Source organism: Anomalospiza imberbis, chromosome Z (assembly GCF_031753505.1).
Source record: "Anomalospiza imberbis isolate Cuckoo-Finch-1a 21T00152 chromosome Z, ASM3175350v1, whole genome shotgun sequence".
NCBI classification, from domain to species: domain Eukaryota; kingdom Metazoa; phylum Chordata; class Aves; order Passeriformes; family Viduidae; genus Anomalospiza; species Anomalospiza imberbis.
In genome coordinates, this window is record NC_089721.1 from 65,961,102 (window position 1) to 65,980,126 (window position 19,025).

A 19,025-nucleotide genomic window follows, 5' to 3' on the forward strand; every position below is an offset into this window, starting at 1 on the left:
CCTGTAAAAACGTTAAGACTGACTCTTCAGAAAATGATGTGTAAGAGTAAGAATTTGAAAGCCATGTTCAAGACATCTGACAGGACTTCTTTCACAGTCTCTAACCAGTGAAGAAGGTCAAGCATAGCTAGTCTCAAATCTTGATTTCTTAGTTTCTCTTACACAGACATCACTGAGTTGAAGACAATCTTTATTCTAAACTTTTGGGTTTTTTTTCCGTGTTCACCTGGTCAGTTACTAGAGCAATTCTTCATTTCAAAGCCATTTTCGTATTCAAGCTGCCTTTTTAGTGCAAGTTCCTTGAAGATCCTGTAGATTTATCTTTGACCTAATAAAACAGCAAGATAACTACATTAGATAGTTAAAATGTTACATTGTTTTTATGTGTTGCAATTCATCACATTATCATTATTGACTCTCCTGTACTTGTTAGAGGATCAAAACAGCAGAGAAATACACAAATTTTTCCTTTTTTACCTGTTGTGGATCATGTGGCTTTTGACTAGATGCCCTGCTGCAAGAGCAGCCATTAGTGACAATTCCCCTGCCATCACTGTAGCACAAACAATTTTAGCAAGCTGACGGGCATTTTCACCAGGGTTCTCTTGGCTTGCACCTTGAACCCCTAACATCTGGAAAAAAATACAAGGCAGTATTATGCTATGAAATCTAAGTCAATTTATGATATAGTTGGTATTAAAGTAAGTATTTCTGCATTATAGCCAATGAGTCTCTTTAATATTATTAAGACATTGGTAAATGTCTTAAGCTTTAGAAACTGGATATATGAAAATAATTCATTAGACATTTCTAATATTTTCATATAAAATACACCAAGTTTCAAGCAGCCCCATTCCCACAATTTTGCTTGCACACCACGTGAAAGCATCCTTTGATTTAAGAAGTTAAGTTGCTTTCAACTTTCAGAACTATACCTGCAAACAGGCCTGCTGTGGGAGCAGGTTGGTGCCTCCGCCAACAGTCCCTATTTCTATAGAAGGCATCGTGCAGCTGATGTACAGGTCTTCGTTGGTGGAACCAGTTGTCTCCATCAAAGTGATGCAGTTGGAGCTGCCCACATTCTGTGCAGCATCCTTCAGATCAAACAGGAGAAACAACAATCCAGACACTTAAATCAGTGTTTAATTAAGAATTACTGAACTAAAGAAAATGTGAACTGGTGTAAAACAAACCTACCTGACCACAGGCAATGTAGATCGCTGTCACAATGTTTGCTGCATGTGCATTGTAGCCACCTATGCTACCAGCCATCGCAGAACCCACCAAATTTTTGTTTATATTAACTTCAACTAGATCTTCCGTAGTTGTTTTCAACACCTGGACAAAGTGACAGATACACTTTTACTACCCTCTTCCTCAGGCAGGAACAGAAATACTCTACTTATGATTATTCATGGCCCTCACCCCTTGTTTGCTTCTGTATGGAATTTGACTCAATCATTGTCCTGGATACCTTTTATTTTTATTCCAAAGGAGATTTTCAAATGTAGTATGTCCAAGTAACAATGGAAAAATCAGTACAAAGTGTTTGGACTTGCACAGGCCTTTGAGAAAAGCTCACAACTGGGAACTCCATTTCAAAGTCTCCCTTATATTTAGAATGGAACAAGCAAAATCATCTTGGCAGAAATATTCCATTAATTTATCTTGACATGATTGTTAACATTCAAGTTGTTCCAGACACTTAACTCTTCCCAAATTTGTTTTGCATATGAATAAGGAGCCAAACTGAAAAGTTCCAACACAAACCACTATTCTACATAGGTAATTAATACTATGAACAGTAATATTAAAGTAAGTGGCACATTTATACTATAGTGACTGTATTTTAAAACTTTTAAGTAAGAGATTTATACTGAATTTAATATAAAAATGATCAAAGATGGTCAAAAGAGATACTGTTGTTGAGCAAAATTTAAGATGTTCCTGCACAGTAGGAATAGTATTTACAGAAATCTGCACTAAGTCTGCAGCACTGACAAAAATGTAACATTTATGTATTAAGAGTTCAATATAAGTAAATGTGGTGACATACAGGGCTGGGGTTTGAGGAAAACCTTCCCAAATGTACCTAAAAATTATCAATGCCCATTATGAAAGGACTACCTCCCTGTTACTACCCTGGAATGAAATCCTGATGTTATAATAGATATGGTCAGTGACAACAATTTGAAAAACAGTAAACAACCCCAGAAGACATGAACTATGTCAATGTATAAATCCATTCTGCACACAGTTAGAATCCTGGAGAGAATTCTACAGAGTGTCCAACTCTGTACTCAGAATTTTAGACATGGTAGAACTGTAAAAGATGCAGAAGGATGCATGTTCAAAGACATACCAGAAGTCTGTTTCCTCATTGCTGATAGAGAAACTAGTACTTTTCAATCTAAAAATGAGAATAGCTGGGAAGGTGGACAGGCTGTGTCAGAGCTGTAAAGTCTTGAGCAGTTGAGTGAAGATAACAAGTCTTAAGCATCTCTTCCAGTACTAAACTGGGGCATCATCAAATGGAATCAACATGAAGGTATACTAGTTCTAGAAGTTTATGTCATTTCCCAAAAACAACTGGACAAATCACTAGGGAAAAGTAAGAAAAAACCAACCAACCAAAAAAACAAACAAACAAAAAGCAAAACCAAAAACAAAAAACCAACCACCACAAAACCAAAAAAAACCAAAACCCAAAAAACCCAAAAAAACCACCACCACAAAACAAAACCCCTATCCAATATGCAAACACCCACTTATAAGATCTTAAACAAGTGTTACAATGTAGTGAATTCTTCCCTGGATATTGCTTCCCATGGCCAGTGCTGACAACCACATAACAGGCAATGGATTTTATCTGACAAAGAAGCCATCTTCTGAACTCAGGTGGAAGAGAATCTAAGACACTGTTGTAAGGGAGGACAAACTGGCCAGGGAATACAACTGGCATTGCTTATGAAGCAATATCCTTGGTCATGCAAGATGCCTAGACAGCTTTGGGGTAAGTAAACCACCTGATCATCTGTTTCCATTGTAGTAGGAAGCATTATAAATACTGAAGAGAAAGCCAGGTGCATGTGAGACAAAATATGAGTGAAAGGGTTAAAAGACTGGGTTTAATGGCAGACAAAACACTACATGTAAACAATCTGTCAAAATGTGGCATAATTTTTCAAAGGTTAACCATGAAAATCCTAATGCTTTCAACTAGATATGCATCACACATACACACTATTTCACACTATCCACAATGAAAAAAGAAAGTATCTACTGACTCAGAGAAATGGCTTATCCAACAGAAGTACCTGAAGAGGGGTGTAAGAACTATCCTTACCTGGAAAACAACTTTCAGTTCATATTTACAATGTAAAGTAAGCATCAGTTTTGCAAAATGTATGTATTTTTATAAACAAAAGAGCAGACACTTACTTCTCTAACAACCTTAGCTGGAATGATTGCTTCACAGACAACAGACTTTCCTCTTCCTTCTATCCAGTTTATAGCAGCAGGTTTTTTGTCTGTACAGTAGTTACCACTGATAGCTATAACCTGAAGGTCAGGAAACTCTTCATTCAGCCTCACCAGTGCTTTTTCAGTACCCTGTTAGAGAGAAACATGTTTATCATTATGGGTGTAAAGCAAGCTATTCAAGGACAGTGGAACAGCATTCTAATCAGATCATCAGTTACAGTTGAAGAAAATAACACAATATAATGAAGAAACAAGAAACAGGAGGGGGAAAACCACAAACAATTATGACTATCTTTTTTCTAATCACTTTGAGAATTATATTAGGGAATAACTGATTTTTCCCAGTACATACAGAATCCCTGGATACATTCTAGGTACATGGACATACAGTTATCATACTGAAGATACAACAGGAACCAAGTGAAACATTACAGGCATGCAATGAATTAATTTTGGATGCAGTGGAAAGAGCTTCTCTACATCAGGAAATCAGACTAGAAAATCTGCTATATTAGGACTTGTCTATGATCAGATCCACTTTAATAATGGTTCTGACTGCCTATTCTATATGAAGTTTAAGTCTAAGACTATTCATTTCCTATAGCATAAGGCATCCCAGCAATCCAAGGATCACATCTCAAGTTCTTCCCCATGTTTGCACAAAAACAAACAAGCAAAACTAGAGAACACCTCTCTGCTGCCACTCCTAATTCTTTATTAACTAGGAAGTGAAAAACACAGTAACAGAATAATTATTGCTGGATAAAATCTTTGGCTCAAAGCAACAGTGCAACCAGCTTAGCTTCTCCTATTACCAAAAATACTTTCTTTAAATAATTATTAAAAATATAAAATAAAAAAATACTTTTTCTTTCATCATTCTCTTCCTCGTTTTGTCTACACTTGACAAAATCAAATCATTATTATTTTGTGCAAAGACCACTGTGTCTTGTCTTTCTGTCTTTCAGATGTCACAGGTTGTTAGGCTATTTTTAAAAAGGAATACCCATTTAGAAAAAATACTTAAGGGGACTGGTCCTTACTTTTGAAATCATATTCATTCCCATTGCATCCCCTGTTCCAGACTGAAAACGGATATAAAGGTTACGACCAGCCAAACTGATGAGAAGTTTTTGTAGGCGGGCAAACCTGCAAGAAAATTTAATTATTACTTACAATCCTCATGGGAATGTTAGCTTTAAGTGGCAAAATGACAGTAAATCTTTGCAAATTGTGCTGCTAAATACAGAATCACAGATTTCTTTACGGATTATTTGGAAAAGAGCTGTAAAACCAACAAGTCCGGTTTTTGACAGACAATCATCTTTTCAACAGGATCACAGCACCAAGTGCTATGTCCAGTCATTTCTTGACCTCTTCCAGGGATGGTGATTTCTTGAGTAACTACTACGAAAATATTCACTGTAGAAGTGTTCACTGCCTTTTTATCTTTTCTACCCCTGAACTTCAAGAAATAAAATATCCTGAACTGCTAACATAATTTTTATTAATTTGTGTTCCTTAAAACATCTCACTACCAGATATAAAGTAATAATGAGGCCTTTGAAAATTCTGATGTAAGTTTTACAGCAAGGAAAAGCATGCTATCTTCAACAGTGCAAGCTGCACAAGTCACTCAAAACACAGAAAATACTGCATTTTAAAAGCAGCATGGGTGGATTCTGGCCAAAACACGGATGTATCTTTGGCTGACACTTGTTAAGAAATACAACAGGTAAGAAAATCTCTCTCTGAATCTTCCTAAAGCAAGAAGAGAAAGAAGAAAACTCTAGGGCTTGAAATGGACTTATTCTTACCACTGTTTTACATTTCTTTAGCATTTCAGTTCTAGCATTAGTTTACCTTGCATCCTCTGAAACCTCACAGATTAATTAATATTAATAATATCATCTGAAAGGCTTAAGACCAAACTTTGAGAGTTTTTTCTGCATAGTAACTAGTTACAGTTACTCTGCCTAGTAAAAATCAAAATAAGTTTATATGATTTAAAAAAATGCTTAGACAAATTAGTATTCTATTAATTATTACGTAATGTATATCTATTTGTTGTTAATACATGGTAGTTTACCATTATCAGTGAAAAATGTTTATTGCTAGCCTTGGCACACAGCCAGAGTGACTTCTGTTCTCTTAGATACTCACAACATTGGGATAGCCAAAACAGAGATGCAATATTCCCTATTGCAGTACTCCAAAAAAACAACTGAGATCTTTCTACCATCCATAGAAGTCTCATATCTGGAAATGAAGCTGGAACAGCCATCGAACTAACCTACTTGTGCTGTCAAAAGCTTCCTTCATTATTTTAAAACCTTCGGGGCTTTCAAGCCAGACTTTCACCTCTGCAGCCTGGCAAGCAGTGGGCAACCTTACAACAGGTCCTCGAGTCATCCCATCTGCCAGAATGCGGCTAGTTGCTCCTCCACCAAGCTAAAAACCAAAGCAGAAGGGGGATAAAGTAAGATTACTGAAATTTTAGTTTTCAAGAAATCAAAAATATGCATTATATAAACCTGAATATGTTTAGGTTTATATAATGCATATTTTTATGCATTATATTTATGTATGTTTGTAACACAGGAAGTTTTCTAAGCTTTTTAAGTCACACAATACTTACACATATTGCTCTACATCCTCTGTTTGTGCTTGCTACAAGACATCCTTCTGTTGTTGCCATTGGCACCTGAAACTCTTTGTTATCCAAAACCAGTGGTCCTGCTACGCCTACAGGAATAGGCATATATCCAATCACGTTTTCACAGCAAGCTCCCATCACCTTACAGAAATAATACAAAACAATCACTCAGGTTACACTCCAATGGTACAGTACAGCATGCTACATACAATGCCTATGACTACAACAAGGCATCTTTGTAAAACACCCACAAATTTACCCATAAAGCAACTCATTGCCACCTCAAAAAGTTAACAGCTACAGCTATCAACAGCTAACGCTTTTCAGCAGTAGGCAGATGTATTGAATTCTGTACAGTACTAAATGTTCCTTAAATAACCCTAAAGTTTTAAAATTAATTTAAAATAATTTTCAGTTTTAACTGGTGCTCAAGGTAGTATTATCATTCAGTTGAACTGTGGCTCAGTAGAACTCTGCATTTCTTAGATAAGTCACTGCATACTTTGATAGGATATATTTTTTAATAACTTACAAAACCTGCGCACCACCCTAGGTTTAAAAACATCAAGAGCAATTAAAGGTGGTGCCTCATGTTTGCCTTTTATTTTTTTCCTTCTACATCAGTTTTGACCATGCTTAGTGTTAACTCACATAGTTGACTATTTATTTCATAGAACCATAGACTTGTTTGGGTTGGAAGGGACCATAAAGACCATCTAGTTCCAATGCCCCTGCCAAAGACAGGGACACCTTTCACTAGACCAGGTTGCTCAGAGCCCCATCCAGCCTGGCCTTGAACACTGCCAGGATTGGGCCATCCACACCTTCTCTGGGCAAACCGTTCCAGTGTTTCACCACACTCACAGTGAAGAATTTTTTTCCTAACATCTAAATCTGCCCTTCTTCAGCTTAAGGTTGTTTCCCCTTGTCCTTTCATTACACATCCTTGTACAAAGTCCCTCTTCCACTCTCTTGTAAGCCCCCATAGGGTCTTTCCAAAGCTTCCTCTTCCAGGATGAAAAACTCAAACTCTATTAAGCTGTCTTCACAGGCGAGGTATTCCAACCTCCTGATCAACTTAGTGGCCTCCTCTGGACTTGTTCCAACAGGTTCATATTTTTCTTCATGTGTTTGGAAAATAGTTTTGCAGTGAGTTCTGCTTGTCTACTTTGTACTTACCAAAGAATAATTATAATTCCTATAAGGAAGATACTGCAAAGATGAAGGTTCAGGAAGTTTCTTAGATAACATCTGTCTGCGAATCGATACACCTCGCTCCTGGGTTTCCATCAGGGTTTCCAGTTTGTATGCAGGAATATGCTTAGCATTAACTAAGCTGATAACCTCAGCATCAGTAAGAAATTTTGCTCCTTCCTGGAAACATAAAAGGTGGAGAGAGAGAATAGAGACTCTCCTGGTGAAAATTCTTTTAATTGTTTCTAAAAGAAAAATAGTAACAACTTTACTTTGCTAAAGGGGTCAACTGCCAATATCAGGTTTTATAGCAGGCCAACTTATGATCAAAAAACTTTCATAATCAGACACCCATTTGTACATGTACATGATGAAGCTCCAAAGACTTGGCATGTTATGAATGATGAAGACAATCCCTTCTCCCACCCTTCTCAACTGACTTGAGAAGTAACTTATTAAAGGGTTTTGTTTTAGTCGTGACCTCCACACCCACCATGTTATTAAAGGCACGTAATTTCCTGAAGAATGGTATTACAACCAATGGGATTATCTAAAAGCTGGGAAAAGAACTCTAAAAATTCTTAAAAGAGATGTTGCAGTAGAGGTTAAATAAAAAAGTTATTTTTTCATACCTGTGCATTTCCAAGTATACGAACACATTCCTCAATAGAACGTGGTTCTTTAGGTAACTCAATCTCTTCCTCTTTTCCACTGAGATATGAAGAAGGTTCCACAGGACTGGAACTGCCAACCACAAATGTAGCCTTGGTTGATGACTCTACTAATACAGGTTTTATGACTTCAGCTGCACAAAGATAATAAAAATTAACTCCTGAAATCAAAATCCTGAAGCTTTGATACCAAATATAATATGCTACCAAAGATTGCACAATTTGTTCCAAATACTCATTAATGGGTCCAGACTTTAGAATTATAAAAATTACCTACCACTTTCATCTTTGGGAATGAAGACTTCTTCCCCTGTGTTAGATTTCTGATTGTTTTTCAGTAGTCCAGTCTGCTTCCTGCAACAATTTTCAGGGACCTTTTTCTGTACCATCACAGGAGACGTTATGGGATTCTTCAGTGAGAGGGTAGATTCAGTCTCGGCTTGCTCAAAGAAAATATATTTGACAGCAAGGAGAAAGGCTAATCCAAGCGTGATTACTTGCTCAATATCCATACTGGCCATTCTAAAAATGATCAAAAAGTAATTGTAGACTATATACAATTTGTTGCTTATAACAGCATTCTGACATTTTTTGCTTCAGAAAGGGTAATAATTTCATCATCACATAGTTACAGAAATTCCAGTCAGAAGATATTTTCTACCAGGACATTGAAGTATGCTAGGGTGGAAAAATCATTCTTCATACTACTGTCAACATGAAAATCTTCAGATGTCATTAAAGAGTTACATAAATCTGGCTAAACAGCAGCCCTAGTAGGAAAAATGACTGTAAAAGATTCACGGATAGCTACATCAAATTGATTTGACACCTGCCCCCCAATAACAAGACAAAGTTTCATTTATCATTCTCTACCAATTAGGACTACTATGATGCAAGATGAACTACTAAGAAGGGACAAAAACCCCATGCCTATACCAGAAAGTTCTGAGTTCTCAGAAAAAACATGAAACGACAGGTGACACTAACTTCAACTGAGCAGAAAGAAAAGCCATAGTATAAAATGTGTTTTGCACCTTTTGCACTTAGGTGTGAATGGTCATAAACTCTGTGTAAGCAATTACTCTAGTGCAGTCTTAAAATTATTTTCCAGTATGCTGTGAAAGATGCTAGTGGGAAAAGACAACGTTTTGATGCATACAGGACAGCTAGCTCTCGATCATGTTCTTGACTACTTCAAGGGTTTGGACAAATGGCGTAATATTGACATTCCTTCTGAAATGTCACCTCTGGTTCCAAGAAGTCCTACAGTGGTCAGACCTGTAAGTCTGCAAGTCTTGTGATCTAGGACAAAAAGCTTCTAGCTTGGCAGCAGTAGAAATACAGCACAATCACACTTCTGTGAAGCCACCCACCGAGAAAGGTAGAACTGCCACAATGAAACATTAGGCTCAATTCTCTTTGGTGCATTCTCATCCAATCCCACTGAGTTTTCAACAGTACTGTTTTGAGCAGCGGGTTCCGCTATCCAACGACTGTGGGCGTGAACAAGAACCAAACCCAGTGACTGTATCAAAAACACAAAACAAGTATTAATTTTTCAAACGAAACTTGGTATATAACCTACTAAGAGTAAATATTGCCCCCTTTTTGTTTGGGGTTTTTTGCTGTTCTTCCCTCCCCATACTTCCCATGCCTCTAAATCCAAAAGATGATTTTCCACATCTAATTAACACCCTTTTTGGCCAAATGTAACACTGTTACATAATAGCTTTGGATGTGTCCCACCCACATTTTTTTTCTCGCTCAAGAAATAAGCAAAGGAAGCTGAGGGTACTGTAGAGGTTAGAGAGAGTACACGTAAAAGAGCCCTGAGTGCTTGGTACAGAAATGGCATAGGAAAGAAAATGACAGTGTAGACAAAGTTAATTAAAAACTATGACTGCAGAATACAGGTCTATAGCAAATAAAAGCTTGATTTTTTGCATCACGACACCTCACTGACTGCATAACCACAGGCGAAAAGAGCCACAAACCATAATCATTTTGACCCTCTGTGTCACAGGATTTGGTTTATTCTCTTCTTCTTCCAGAACACGAGCAAAATGACTAAGCTGCCATATAGGGCGCCCTTCACGACTCTCTCTTGAAAGCTGCCAGCAAATAACAAAAATAGTTCATATATAGTATAAGAAGAACAAACAAATAAGATTTCACGTTACATTTTTGTCACCAGTTTATTTTGAAAGGAAGATTAACATGCTGGCATGTAACTTCATGATGAAAGGTATAGCCTACAGAAGCAAAGGGCTGAATACTAAACTTGAGGGTGCCTTGAAGTTGGTCTTACCTCTAATACCAATGACACACAAGCTGGAAAGAAGGTCATGAAGACGAAGTAGTTGGCAAGAACAGACATACAGCCAAAGCAGCACATAATTTCAAGCTGCCGTACACCTAAATAAAAAGACAGTTTTTACATTTGAATATACAATTAGGTATAGTTGAAGAAGTGCTGCTGGACTAAGAAAGAGATCATTAAACTGACATTGCAGATTACAGAAAGAACTATCGAGATTAATTAAAAACAAGCATCTTAAGCCCTATTCATTGTGCATTGGCTTATTCTAAGCACAATATGTATTTATGTATTGACAGAAAAGTATTTTAAGGTGTAATTCTAAATGAATACAAATGAAGTTCACCAAGATTTTAAACTTCATAATGAAAGCCTGAAACACCTTACTTATTTGAGCAAAAAAAAAATCAGCCAACATTACGTACTGAACTCTCTTTTCAAATATGGGCCGTTCAGGCAAGAAGTAACAGTATAAACCCCATCTACTTCTTCACGAGTATCCAGAAAAGGCCATGCTAGCCATGTTGCACATGCATTACACAACTGCCTTAGTAAGGAGGAAAGAGCTAACAATATAAATTGTTTTAAAAAAAACTATATACGACACCAAAATGAGTTTTTGACCCTAAGATATAAAGAAGAAAACAGCTTATTAATACACAATACCCTGAAAGAACCAAAATTATTTGAAGAGCAAGTGCTCTTCAAGAAGATGCTGTTAAGGTACGCAATGTAGCTGGAAAAAAACCCAAACCAAATCTTAGAAAAGCACCTGCACAGTAGTTAATTCCTACTACACAATGCTCAAGGAAAGCCATTACTAGTATTTCAAACTTTGGTTCAACATGTATATATTATTCATGTATTCAACATGTATATATTCATATTATTCTACATGTATATATTATTATTTGCAAGAAACCAGTAAAATAAGCTAATTAGGAGATAGATAAGTAGATTAAGTCACTCCATTCTCACGGATAACACCTATTATTTTAAACTCTCCATATCCTAATGTCCCTTAAAAAGCCTTTTTTAACTGGAAATATTTAAACCCTTAGACTGTATGGCTCACCTGACATGGTACCAACACCAATTACAAGACACTCCACAAGTGCATCCAGGGTAAACGTAGGGCCTAATATTGCCATCCCACGTGAAATATTTTCTCTTACTTCATCCTAGAAAAAAAAAATTTCTGTCCATTAACATGAAGACAAAAATCAAATGAAGTTAGACATAACATGACTAGTAAACAGAGTAGTATTATGGTGGTAAGACCTCGTAAAACATTTATTGAAAATGAATTATTATGAGAAAGCATACAGAGAATGCATTCTCTTTCCTCAAAGGTATTATACTTTCACAGTTTATTGACAAAAAATTATTTCATTTTGATTAATTTCTCTACCTTCGCCTCGTCAGTATTCTAAGCTTCTACAACACTGATGGGCAGAGAGAGATATTAATTACAGTAAATTCAATAGAACACCACTTCTAAATCTGAAGACATGAAAGAGAAGGCACTTGTGTCATGGTATTTAAAAATTTCCCACAATCACATATCTGTACTCCAATTACTATTACTTTAGTATTTTATATTTCACTCTGTAGGCTCAGCTGATAGAAAAGAGGTCACAAACGGCACTAAAGCTTTCTGCTGGGGAAAAAAGAATTTCGTCCAGAAAGCAGGCATGATAAACTCTAGAGACTTTGCTACTGTTTTCCTGGTGATGGTATTTTTGGGGCAGCAGAGGGAAAAAAACTGTAGAAAAAACCAATTTGTAAAATAGTCTCTTAAAAAACAGTAAAAAATTCTGTACCTGCAGTAATCATAAAATAATACAGAACACATTGTATTGCATATACAGAAACTGTACGTTGTAATATACACCAAATTAAAATATAACACAATGTTTTGTCACAATTAGTATGTGCAAATGCCATGTACAGTATTTTGTAAGCACAAAGTAATCCCACTTAATATACGTTTATTTCAGAATTTGGACTATTAGGAAACAAACATTACCAGGTATGACAAGCAAGATGTCCTGTCAACCTCTCCTACTGTGTTGTGTTAAATGTATTAGAGCATGGATGCTCTTGTTTGCACATATGCTACATTCGTTCTGCTAACATTTGGCCTAAAAATATGCTTTTTTTTGTAGTAACAAAGAAACATTGGATATGTCTTTAGATAATGTTCCCAAGTCATAGAAATTAACTTATTTTCTGCCAGTAAACATTTTAAGGAAGACTTTGTCTGAGAACTCTAGCCTTCTTGGAAGAGCTGTAAGCATTGCTGTTTTAAAGTTCAAATTTAATGAAGTCATGCTCATACATATAATTAACAATTCACATGGCCATGCATACTAGTTTTACCATATTACTATTCACTTGAACACTGATCTGGCTTGAAGCAAGAGAACATAGAATCTGGATAGAATCCAATTCTTTTGTTATTTATGTATCCCCAAGACATTATTTGCCTGTATGTCTCTCCACTTGAATTACTCATACAATTATAAAATGGCTTGTCTTGAAAGGGGCCTTAAAGCTCACCTAGGTGCTAATCACCTGCCATGGGACAATGTTCTATTCTGAACATTAAAATAAAAATCTCCATTGCATGATAAGCAAACAAAAATTGCAAAGTAAAGCGCCAACCAACCAAAATATCCTCAAAAAATAACTCCTCTGACCTGTGAGTTGGAACTGAGCGCAAATTTGGCTAATGCACTTGCCCTTGACAAATCAATCAGAAGAAGGAAGAATGGTAAAGCTTCGCTGAAAAAAAAGAGGCATATGTTAAAGGTTTATGATACAGGAAAAAAACGTAAGCATGAAATCCAGAATAACAATCCATTACTTACTTTAAACCTGTCAGTTCTTTATCCAAGAAGTGAATTACCACTGTACTAAAAACAAAACTTGAGAAGATTGTGAAAAGGCCAGCAATACCTTAAAAACAAGAAAATGGAAAATTTTTCACTATATATATTGGAAGAGGAAAAGAAAAAAAACCCAAAATACTCCCACTTTTAGATCAATTGTGACGAACAATAATTCCTGTCTCACTGCATTAACAGCAGCTATCTACAATAGCTGAAGTAGATGCTATTTTTATAGATATTAAAATCTAAAATTTATAATGCAATCAAAATAAGACTCAGAAATAAAAGCCATAAATCTTAATTTATTTTAAGTAAAATTAAAACTGGCTTAAACAGCTCTACAATTTTAAGTATTTCACATAATAAACAGTTATTACAAGAATGATATTTTCAGTATTTATATAATATTACACAACATTTCACTAAAAAAAATAGTACTTTGATACATGCAAAACATTTTTTCTCTATCTAAAAAATAATTGAAATAATGCTGTTGTGAACATAAGGATAAACAGGTTAGTATTTGTTACCAGTTTAGGTAAACCACTTCCCCCATAATTAAAATGCATACAACAAATACAAAAATCAGATACAATACCTAAAATGTATTTTGATCCAAGCTGCCTTAGGTTCTGAAACTGGAAATATATATAAAGAATTGCAATGCAGCGTGTGATTGTCAGGATGATGATGTCACTGCTCAGAACATCCTGTATGAAATACAAAGCGATTTAGTTAGATTTCACATTAATGAAAGCCCATTGTAAAATGTTAAGTCCATTGTGAAGCTGCATTAAAAGTGAAGTTCCAAAATAAAATAAACATCACTGCTAGTCTTGTCTTAATAACACTAAAATACTAAAATGCTTGGTCATTAGTGCATCACTACATACAGCTTAGCTTTAATATCCAAAATAATAAGATGAGGTAGCCATGAAGAAGCTTCCACATGGCTACTTTACTCCTAATACATCACAGCTTGATCATACTCTGTAGAAAACCCTGTATCTACTGATGAACACCAAATACTATAAAATTATTTTAAATCCTTACTTCTTCAAGTTTGGGGCACTCATAATTCCAGCCACAGATCTTATCATTCCCAGTGAACATCTTCATAGACATCATGCAGATAGTGAGAGTCACTGTTCCCACAATGACTTCCCATGGATGAGAAGCTACGAAAAGGCCATGCATTCGGAAGAGTCTGGACAGCATTTTCAAGGCTGTTTTTCTATACTTAGCAAACCTGCAGCAAAGAAATACTTCATATAAGTACAAGACTTAGAGAAAAAAGAGACATCTTTCAGGAAATAAAAGCAAAATCACTTAAGGCAGACATGAGTAAGGAAACTAATCTTTACCTTTCCTTCAATCCTCTGTGTAAAACACATCTACTTCTAATATTCCAAAATACAGTATGATCTGCTACTGTCTTCTCAATCTTTTTTTTTTACTACACATCGTCCTGGTTTCTTCATGGTCTTTGCCACTGGGATTAGGTCATCCATTAGAGTATGGCACTAATAATGCCAAGGTTGAGGGTTCAATCCCAATACAGGGCACTCATTTAACAGCTGAACTCAATGACTTGTGTGGTCCCTTCAAATCTGAAGATTCTGTGATTCTAACAGTAAGGCATCACTACTCTCACAAGATCTCTCAAAACCTTCCTATCATACAATTTTGATACTGCTTTGACTCAAAATTCTTGTTTTTAACGTCTATGTAAGCACTCACCAAATTCTGTTATTTCTCTGTACTCATTCTTCCTATCAAAAATACTGATAAGCGATAAAAAATATCCATTACCCATTACTGGTAATCCTCAAGAGCAGGAACTGCAATGTTATATTTCTGACTAAGTCTTCTCCACTTTCTGTTCAATATTATTCTGTGATACAAATTAATTACATTCAAAAATATTCCCTCTTCATCTAAAGCATGCAAGTCCTCACATAATAGTATTGTGGCAGTTCTCTTCTACCTTTTGCTATTCCTTGGTTACTCGTACATTTCATCATCTCTTTGCTTCCAACAGATACCAAACATTCACCACAAATTTTCACAGCTGTCTTTCACATAACTAGCAACATGAATGTCCAACACATCCGTCAGACCACATCCCGGTCTCATCTGCTCTGTGTTGTTTCTTTATGCAAGTCTGTCAAAATCTTTACTTATGTTTTATGGCATAGAAACAAATTGCCATAACATTCTCACATACATTAGTAACTGGACTTTCCTTTCCTCACTGCACAAAACCAACAGCTTACAAAACTGTACTGTAAAGTTCAAAAAATGCTTAATAGCCTGGCTAACAGGGACAATCTGTAATTTACATTTACCAATCTAATACCGCAAGATTTCCATGGAGGCCTGAGGGCTCTACATACCACCACCTCAAAGTGGATAAAAAAAATCCATTTGTGCTGTCCTAAATGCAACAATCCATCCATAGGGCTTTTGGTATTACTTCTTTTGCTTTGACATCAAAAATGAAGCTGACATTCAATGGAGAAAATAATAGGCAAATTTATCTGCCTAAGCACTCCTGAAGATATCAAAATCATCTTGGTTTCCTACCAATACCAATCTAAATCACATGAGCAGCAACAGCAATTGTTTATTTTTCTTTATCCTTCCACAGTGAAGGTGTGGCAGATGTTTGTAGATCATGGAGCCAAAATGGGAAAATAATTGAGAAGACTGCCTACTTTAAGAACAAATTATTTCATTTCCTGACTGAACGCTTTTTTAAAATAAAATTAAAAACTAACCTACTCCTTTTAAAGCTGATATTATCCCTTCTTTTTCCCTGTATCATGTACTCTTCAATCCGTTCTGTAAATTTATGTTCTTGCAAAGCTGTTCCACCCTGGTAATATGATTTCTCCTCAGCACAATGGAAGGTATGTTTTAATTAGGAAAACAAAAATAAAACCCAGACAGAAGGATACGTGTGCTGAAGATTTTTGAAACAACACAAAAATAGAAAAGGCATCACAACATCCTCTGAAAACACAATTTTGAGTATTTTTTCTATTTTTGAATAGAAATATTTTCTATTTTAGGAAAATCATAATTAGCCGTTACAACTTGACTTTACAGAGTTCTATCAGTCCTAAACCTAGTAATACTGCTAATACAATTATTTCAGCAAGTTGGAATGATTATCTGACAATCAAAAAAAACCAATTAAAATGGCTAGAAAGATTTCAGAATCTTTTACAGGCAATTTGTTTTTCCCATTTCTAAGCAAAAATGGTAAAAGAAAAATGGCTTCACATAATTAATTGAGGGGGGAAATGCATTAATTAATTTGTTAAAATAATGATCCATACTATCTTACTTGTATTATTAACTGCTGCTATGCTGAAATACAGGATGCATCCTCACTCATCTTGGGGCTGACTGATACTAAGTCCTAACATACAAGGATTCTTTAAAGTTTTTGTGTTTATTAAACCTGCCCAACACACAGGATGCTTTCTACTGTGCAGTTGACTCTTCTAGAAAATATTCATGATTTCACACACTGATTCTGCATTACAGTGTTGTAAAAAAAAATTCAGTGCATAACATGAGCTGATATTTCTGTTTAAAATATTTATGCACACACACTGACTTGTAGCTTGGAATTAGCAAGACATAACATTAAAGATAAAGCTAAAATTTAACATCTACGTAATTCTATTGAGTTTCAAAATGGTGGTTCAAAAGGGATGCTTTATAAATCCTGTTTGCCTTTGTTTTCAATAAAAAATTTCTGTGAGACTAGAAAATAAAGCAATGCATTTTGGGAATAAAAACAGAATACAAAATACGAACAAACCCCAAATGTGACCCTCTCAAAAATTAACCAGAGTGTAAAAAGCAAACTGGACCACTCGTATATAATCGTTTAGAGCACTTACCACCCACATAACATTACTACTTGCCTCTTAAATTCTTCAGGTTTGTTACACAGCTCTCACTAACCTCAGAGCAATCCTCTGCAACACCATCTATTCGACCAGCACTGATTTCTCATCTCCTGCTATCTGACTCAGCAGTACCTACAGGAATCAGGCGGCAACAACAGCCGGGAGAAAACCTGTGCGGAGCTCACCCGGAAGGCACACGACAGCACTGAGACCCGGACACACTGCCGGAGAGGCTTATTTTCTTCCGAAGAGGGGGAAGCCACCGCCTCGCAGGCCCATCGCTGCATCCCGTGCGCGAAACGCGGGCAGCCCGACGGCGCCAGGAAGGTAACGGGGCAGGACACGGGCATCCCCCGCACGACACCCAGGGCGGCAGTGGAGCGCAGCAGCCGCCACTCCCGACGCGCGGCGATAGCGACGCCACCTTTCCCAACAGGCATTCGGGGCCCGGAGCCGGGGCCCGCCGCACCCATACTGCCAGCCCCGCGCCCCCCTGCCCGCAGCCCCGCCGGTCCCCGCTCACCGCCGCGCTCCAGCCGCGCTCCCGGCTCCGTCCCGCCGCGCCTCGGACTGCGCCGCCTCGGACTCCCGGCTCCGTCCCGCCGCGCCTCGGACTGCGCCGCCGGCCCCGCTCCAGCCGCGCTCCAGCCGCGCTCCCGGCTCCGCCGCGCCTCGGACTGCGCCGCCGGCCCCGCTCCAGCCGCGCTCCAGCCGCGCTCCCGGCTCCGCCGCGCCTCGGACTGCGCCGCCGGCCCCGCTCCAGCCGCGCTCCAGCCGCGCTCCCGGCTCCGCCGCGCCTCGGACTGCGCCGCCGGCCCCGCTCCAGCCGCGCTCCAGCCGCGCTCCCGGCTCCGCCCCGCCGCGCAAGGACACGCCGGCGGCGCCATCGCCCGATCGCGCGGCCAATGGCGAGCGCGCGGCACGCCCCTCCCGCGCGCGTCACCCGCCGAGTCGCCGCGGCAACGGCCCGGCGAGCGCCGCGCGGCCCCACGCGCCATCAGGAGCGGCGAACACGCCATCGCGCCATGGGCCGCCCGCCAATGGGGAGCCGCGCTCCCCGCCCCGCGCCCCCTGATTGGGCGGCTTGGGGAACGCTGCCACCACCTCCCGGGCCCGCCCCGGGCTGCGCTGAGGGAGCGCCCCGCCGCCGCGCTCGGGCTGGGGCTGGAGATACAGAGATAGGGCTAGGGCTCTAAATAAGAGATAGAGATAGAGATAGATAGAGATAGGGCTGGGGCTGGGGCTAGGGCTAGGGCTAGAGATAGATAGAGATAGGGCTAGGGCTCGAAATAAGAGATAGAGCTAGAGATAGATAGAGATAGGGCTGGGGCTGGAGCTGGGGCTAGGGCTAGGGCTAGGGCTAGAGATAGGGCTAGAGATAGAGATAGGGCTAGAGATAGAGATAGGGCTGGGGCTCGAAATAGAGATAGAGATAGAGATAGAGATAGAGAGAGCCAGGGCTAGGGCTGGAGCTTGGGCTAGGGCTGGAGCTTAGGCTAGGGCTAGGGCTGAGGCTAGAGCCAGGGCTAGGGCTACAGCTGGAGCTTGGGCCAGGGCTTGGTATAGGACTGTTGCTGGGGCCGGGGCCTGCGCTTGGGCTTGGGCTTGGGCTAAGGCTTGGGCTGCGGCTAGCGCCAGGGCCAGCTGCCCTGCATGCCTCCGATACCGCCCAATGATCCTACGCTTTGCCAAGGCATTAAAAGTGTGGACATTCCCACCTTCTGATTGTGGGAAGCAGCGGTGCCCCTGACACCCAGGGGGAGTGTTGGGGGGAAGGCAAAGGCAGAGTAATATATGCATTTGTGGCTTTCGGCCAGGGAGGACGTGCAGGTTTTTTTCATGGAGCATAGGAAGCCCTGAGAGAACCTCCAGGACGCATTCATG

The 19,025-nt window shown here is 38.8% G+C and overlaps 1 protein-coding gene across 2 annotated transcripts; it reads right to left on the reverse strand.

Moving 5' to 3' along the window:
• Window positions 1–173: 173 nt before the first annotated feature.
• HMGCR (3-hydroxy-3-methylglutaryl-CoA reductase) lies at window positions 174–17,762 on the reverse strand. Of its 2 annotated transcripts, none has more exons than XM_068176694.1 (20): window positions 17,665–17,762; window positions 14,269–14,464; window positions 13,814–13,925; window positions 13,195–13,282; window positions 13,024–13,108; window positions 11,397–11,502; window positions 10,313–10,419; window positions 9,999–10,115; window positions 9,378–9,529; window positions 8,282–8,526; window positions 7,966–8,138; window positions 7,319–7,513; window positions 6,122–6,280; window positions 5,777–5,934; window positions 4,527–4,632; window positions 3,442–3,612; window positions 1,198–1,338; window positions 936–1,094; window positions 478–632; window positions 174–328 (listed from the first exon to the last, which is right to left on the reverse strand). In XM_068176694.1, the coding sequence occupies exons 2-20, from the start codon at window positions 14,431–14,433 to the stop codon at window positions 274–276; spliced, it is 2,649 nt and encodes an 882-aa protein (XP_068032795.1). In that variant the 5' UTR covers window positions 14,434–14,464; window positions 17,665–17,762; the 3' UTR covers window positions 174–273. The 2 variants fall into 2 exon arrangements, with proteins under 2 accessions (XP_068032795.1, XP_068032794.1); XM_068176693.1 differs by lacking the exon at window positions 17,665–17,762 and adding an exon at window positions 17,197–17,296.
• Between the last annotated feature and the right edge of the window lie 1,263 nt (window positions 17,763–19,025).

Excerpts from the sequence above, each read along its gene's own strand:
- HMGCR (XM_068176693.1), bottom strand. The coding sequence starts at position 17,222 with ATGGTGTTGCAGAGGATTGCTCTGAG. Across the intron at positions 13,926-14,268 it reads AGTGCCCCAAACTTGAAGAA|GATGTTCTGAGCAGTGACAT; the intron begins GTAAGGATTTAA and ends TATTTCATACAG. Across the intron at positions 10,116-10,312 it reads GTGTGTCATTGGTATTAGAG|CTTTCAAGAGAGAGTCGTGA; the intron begins GTAAGACCAACT and ends ATTTGCTGGCAG.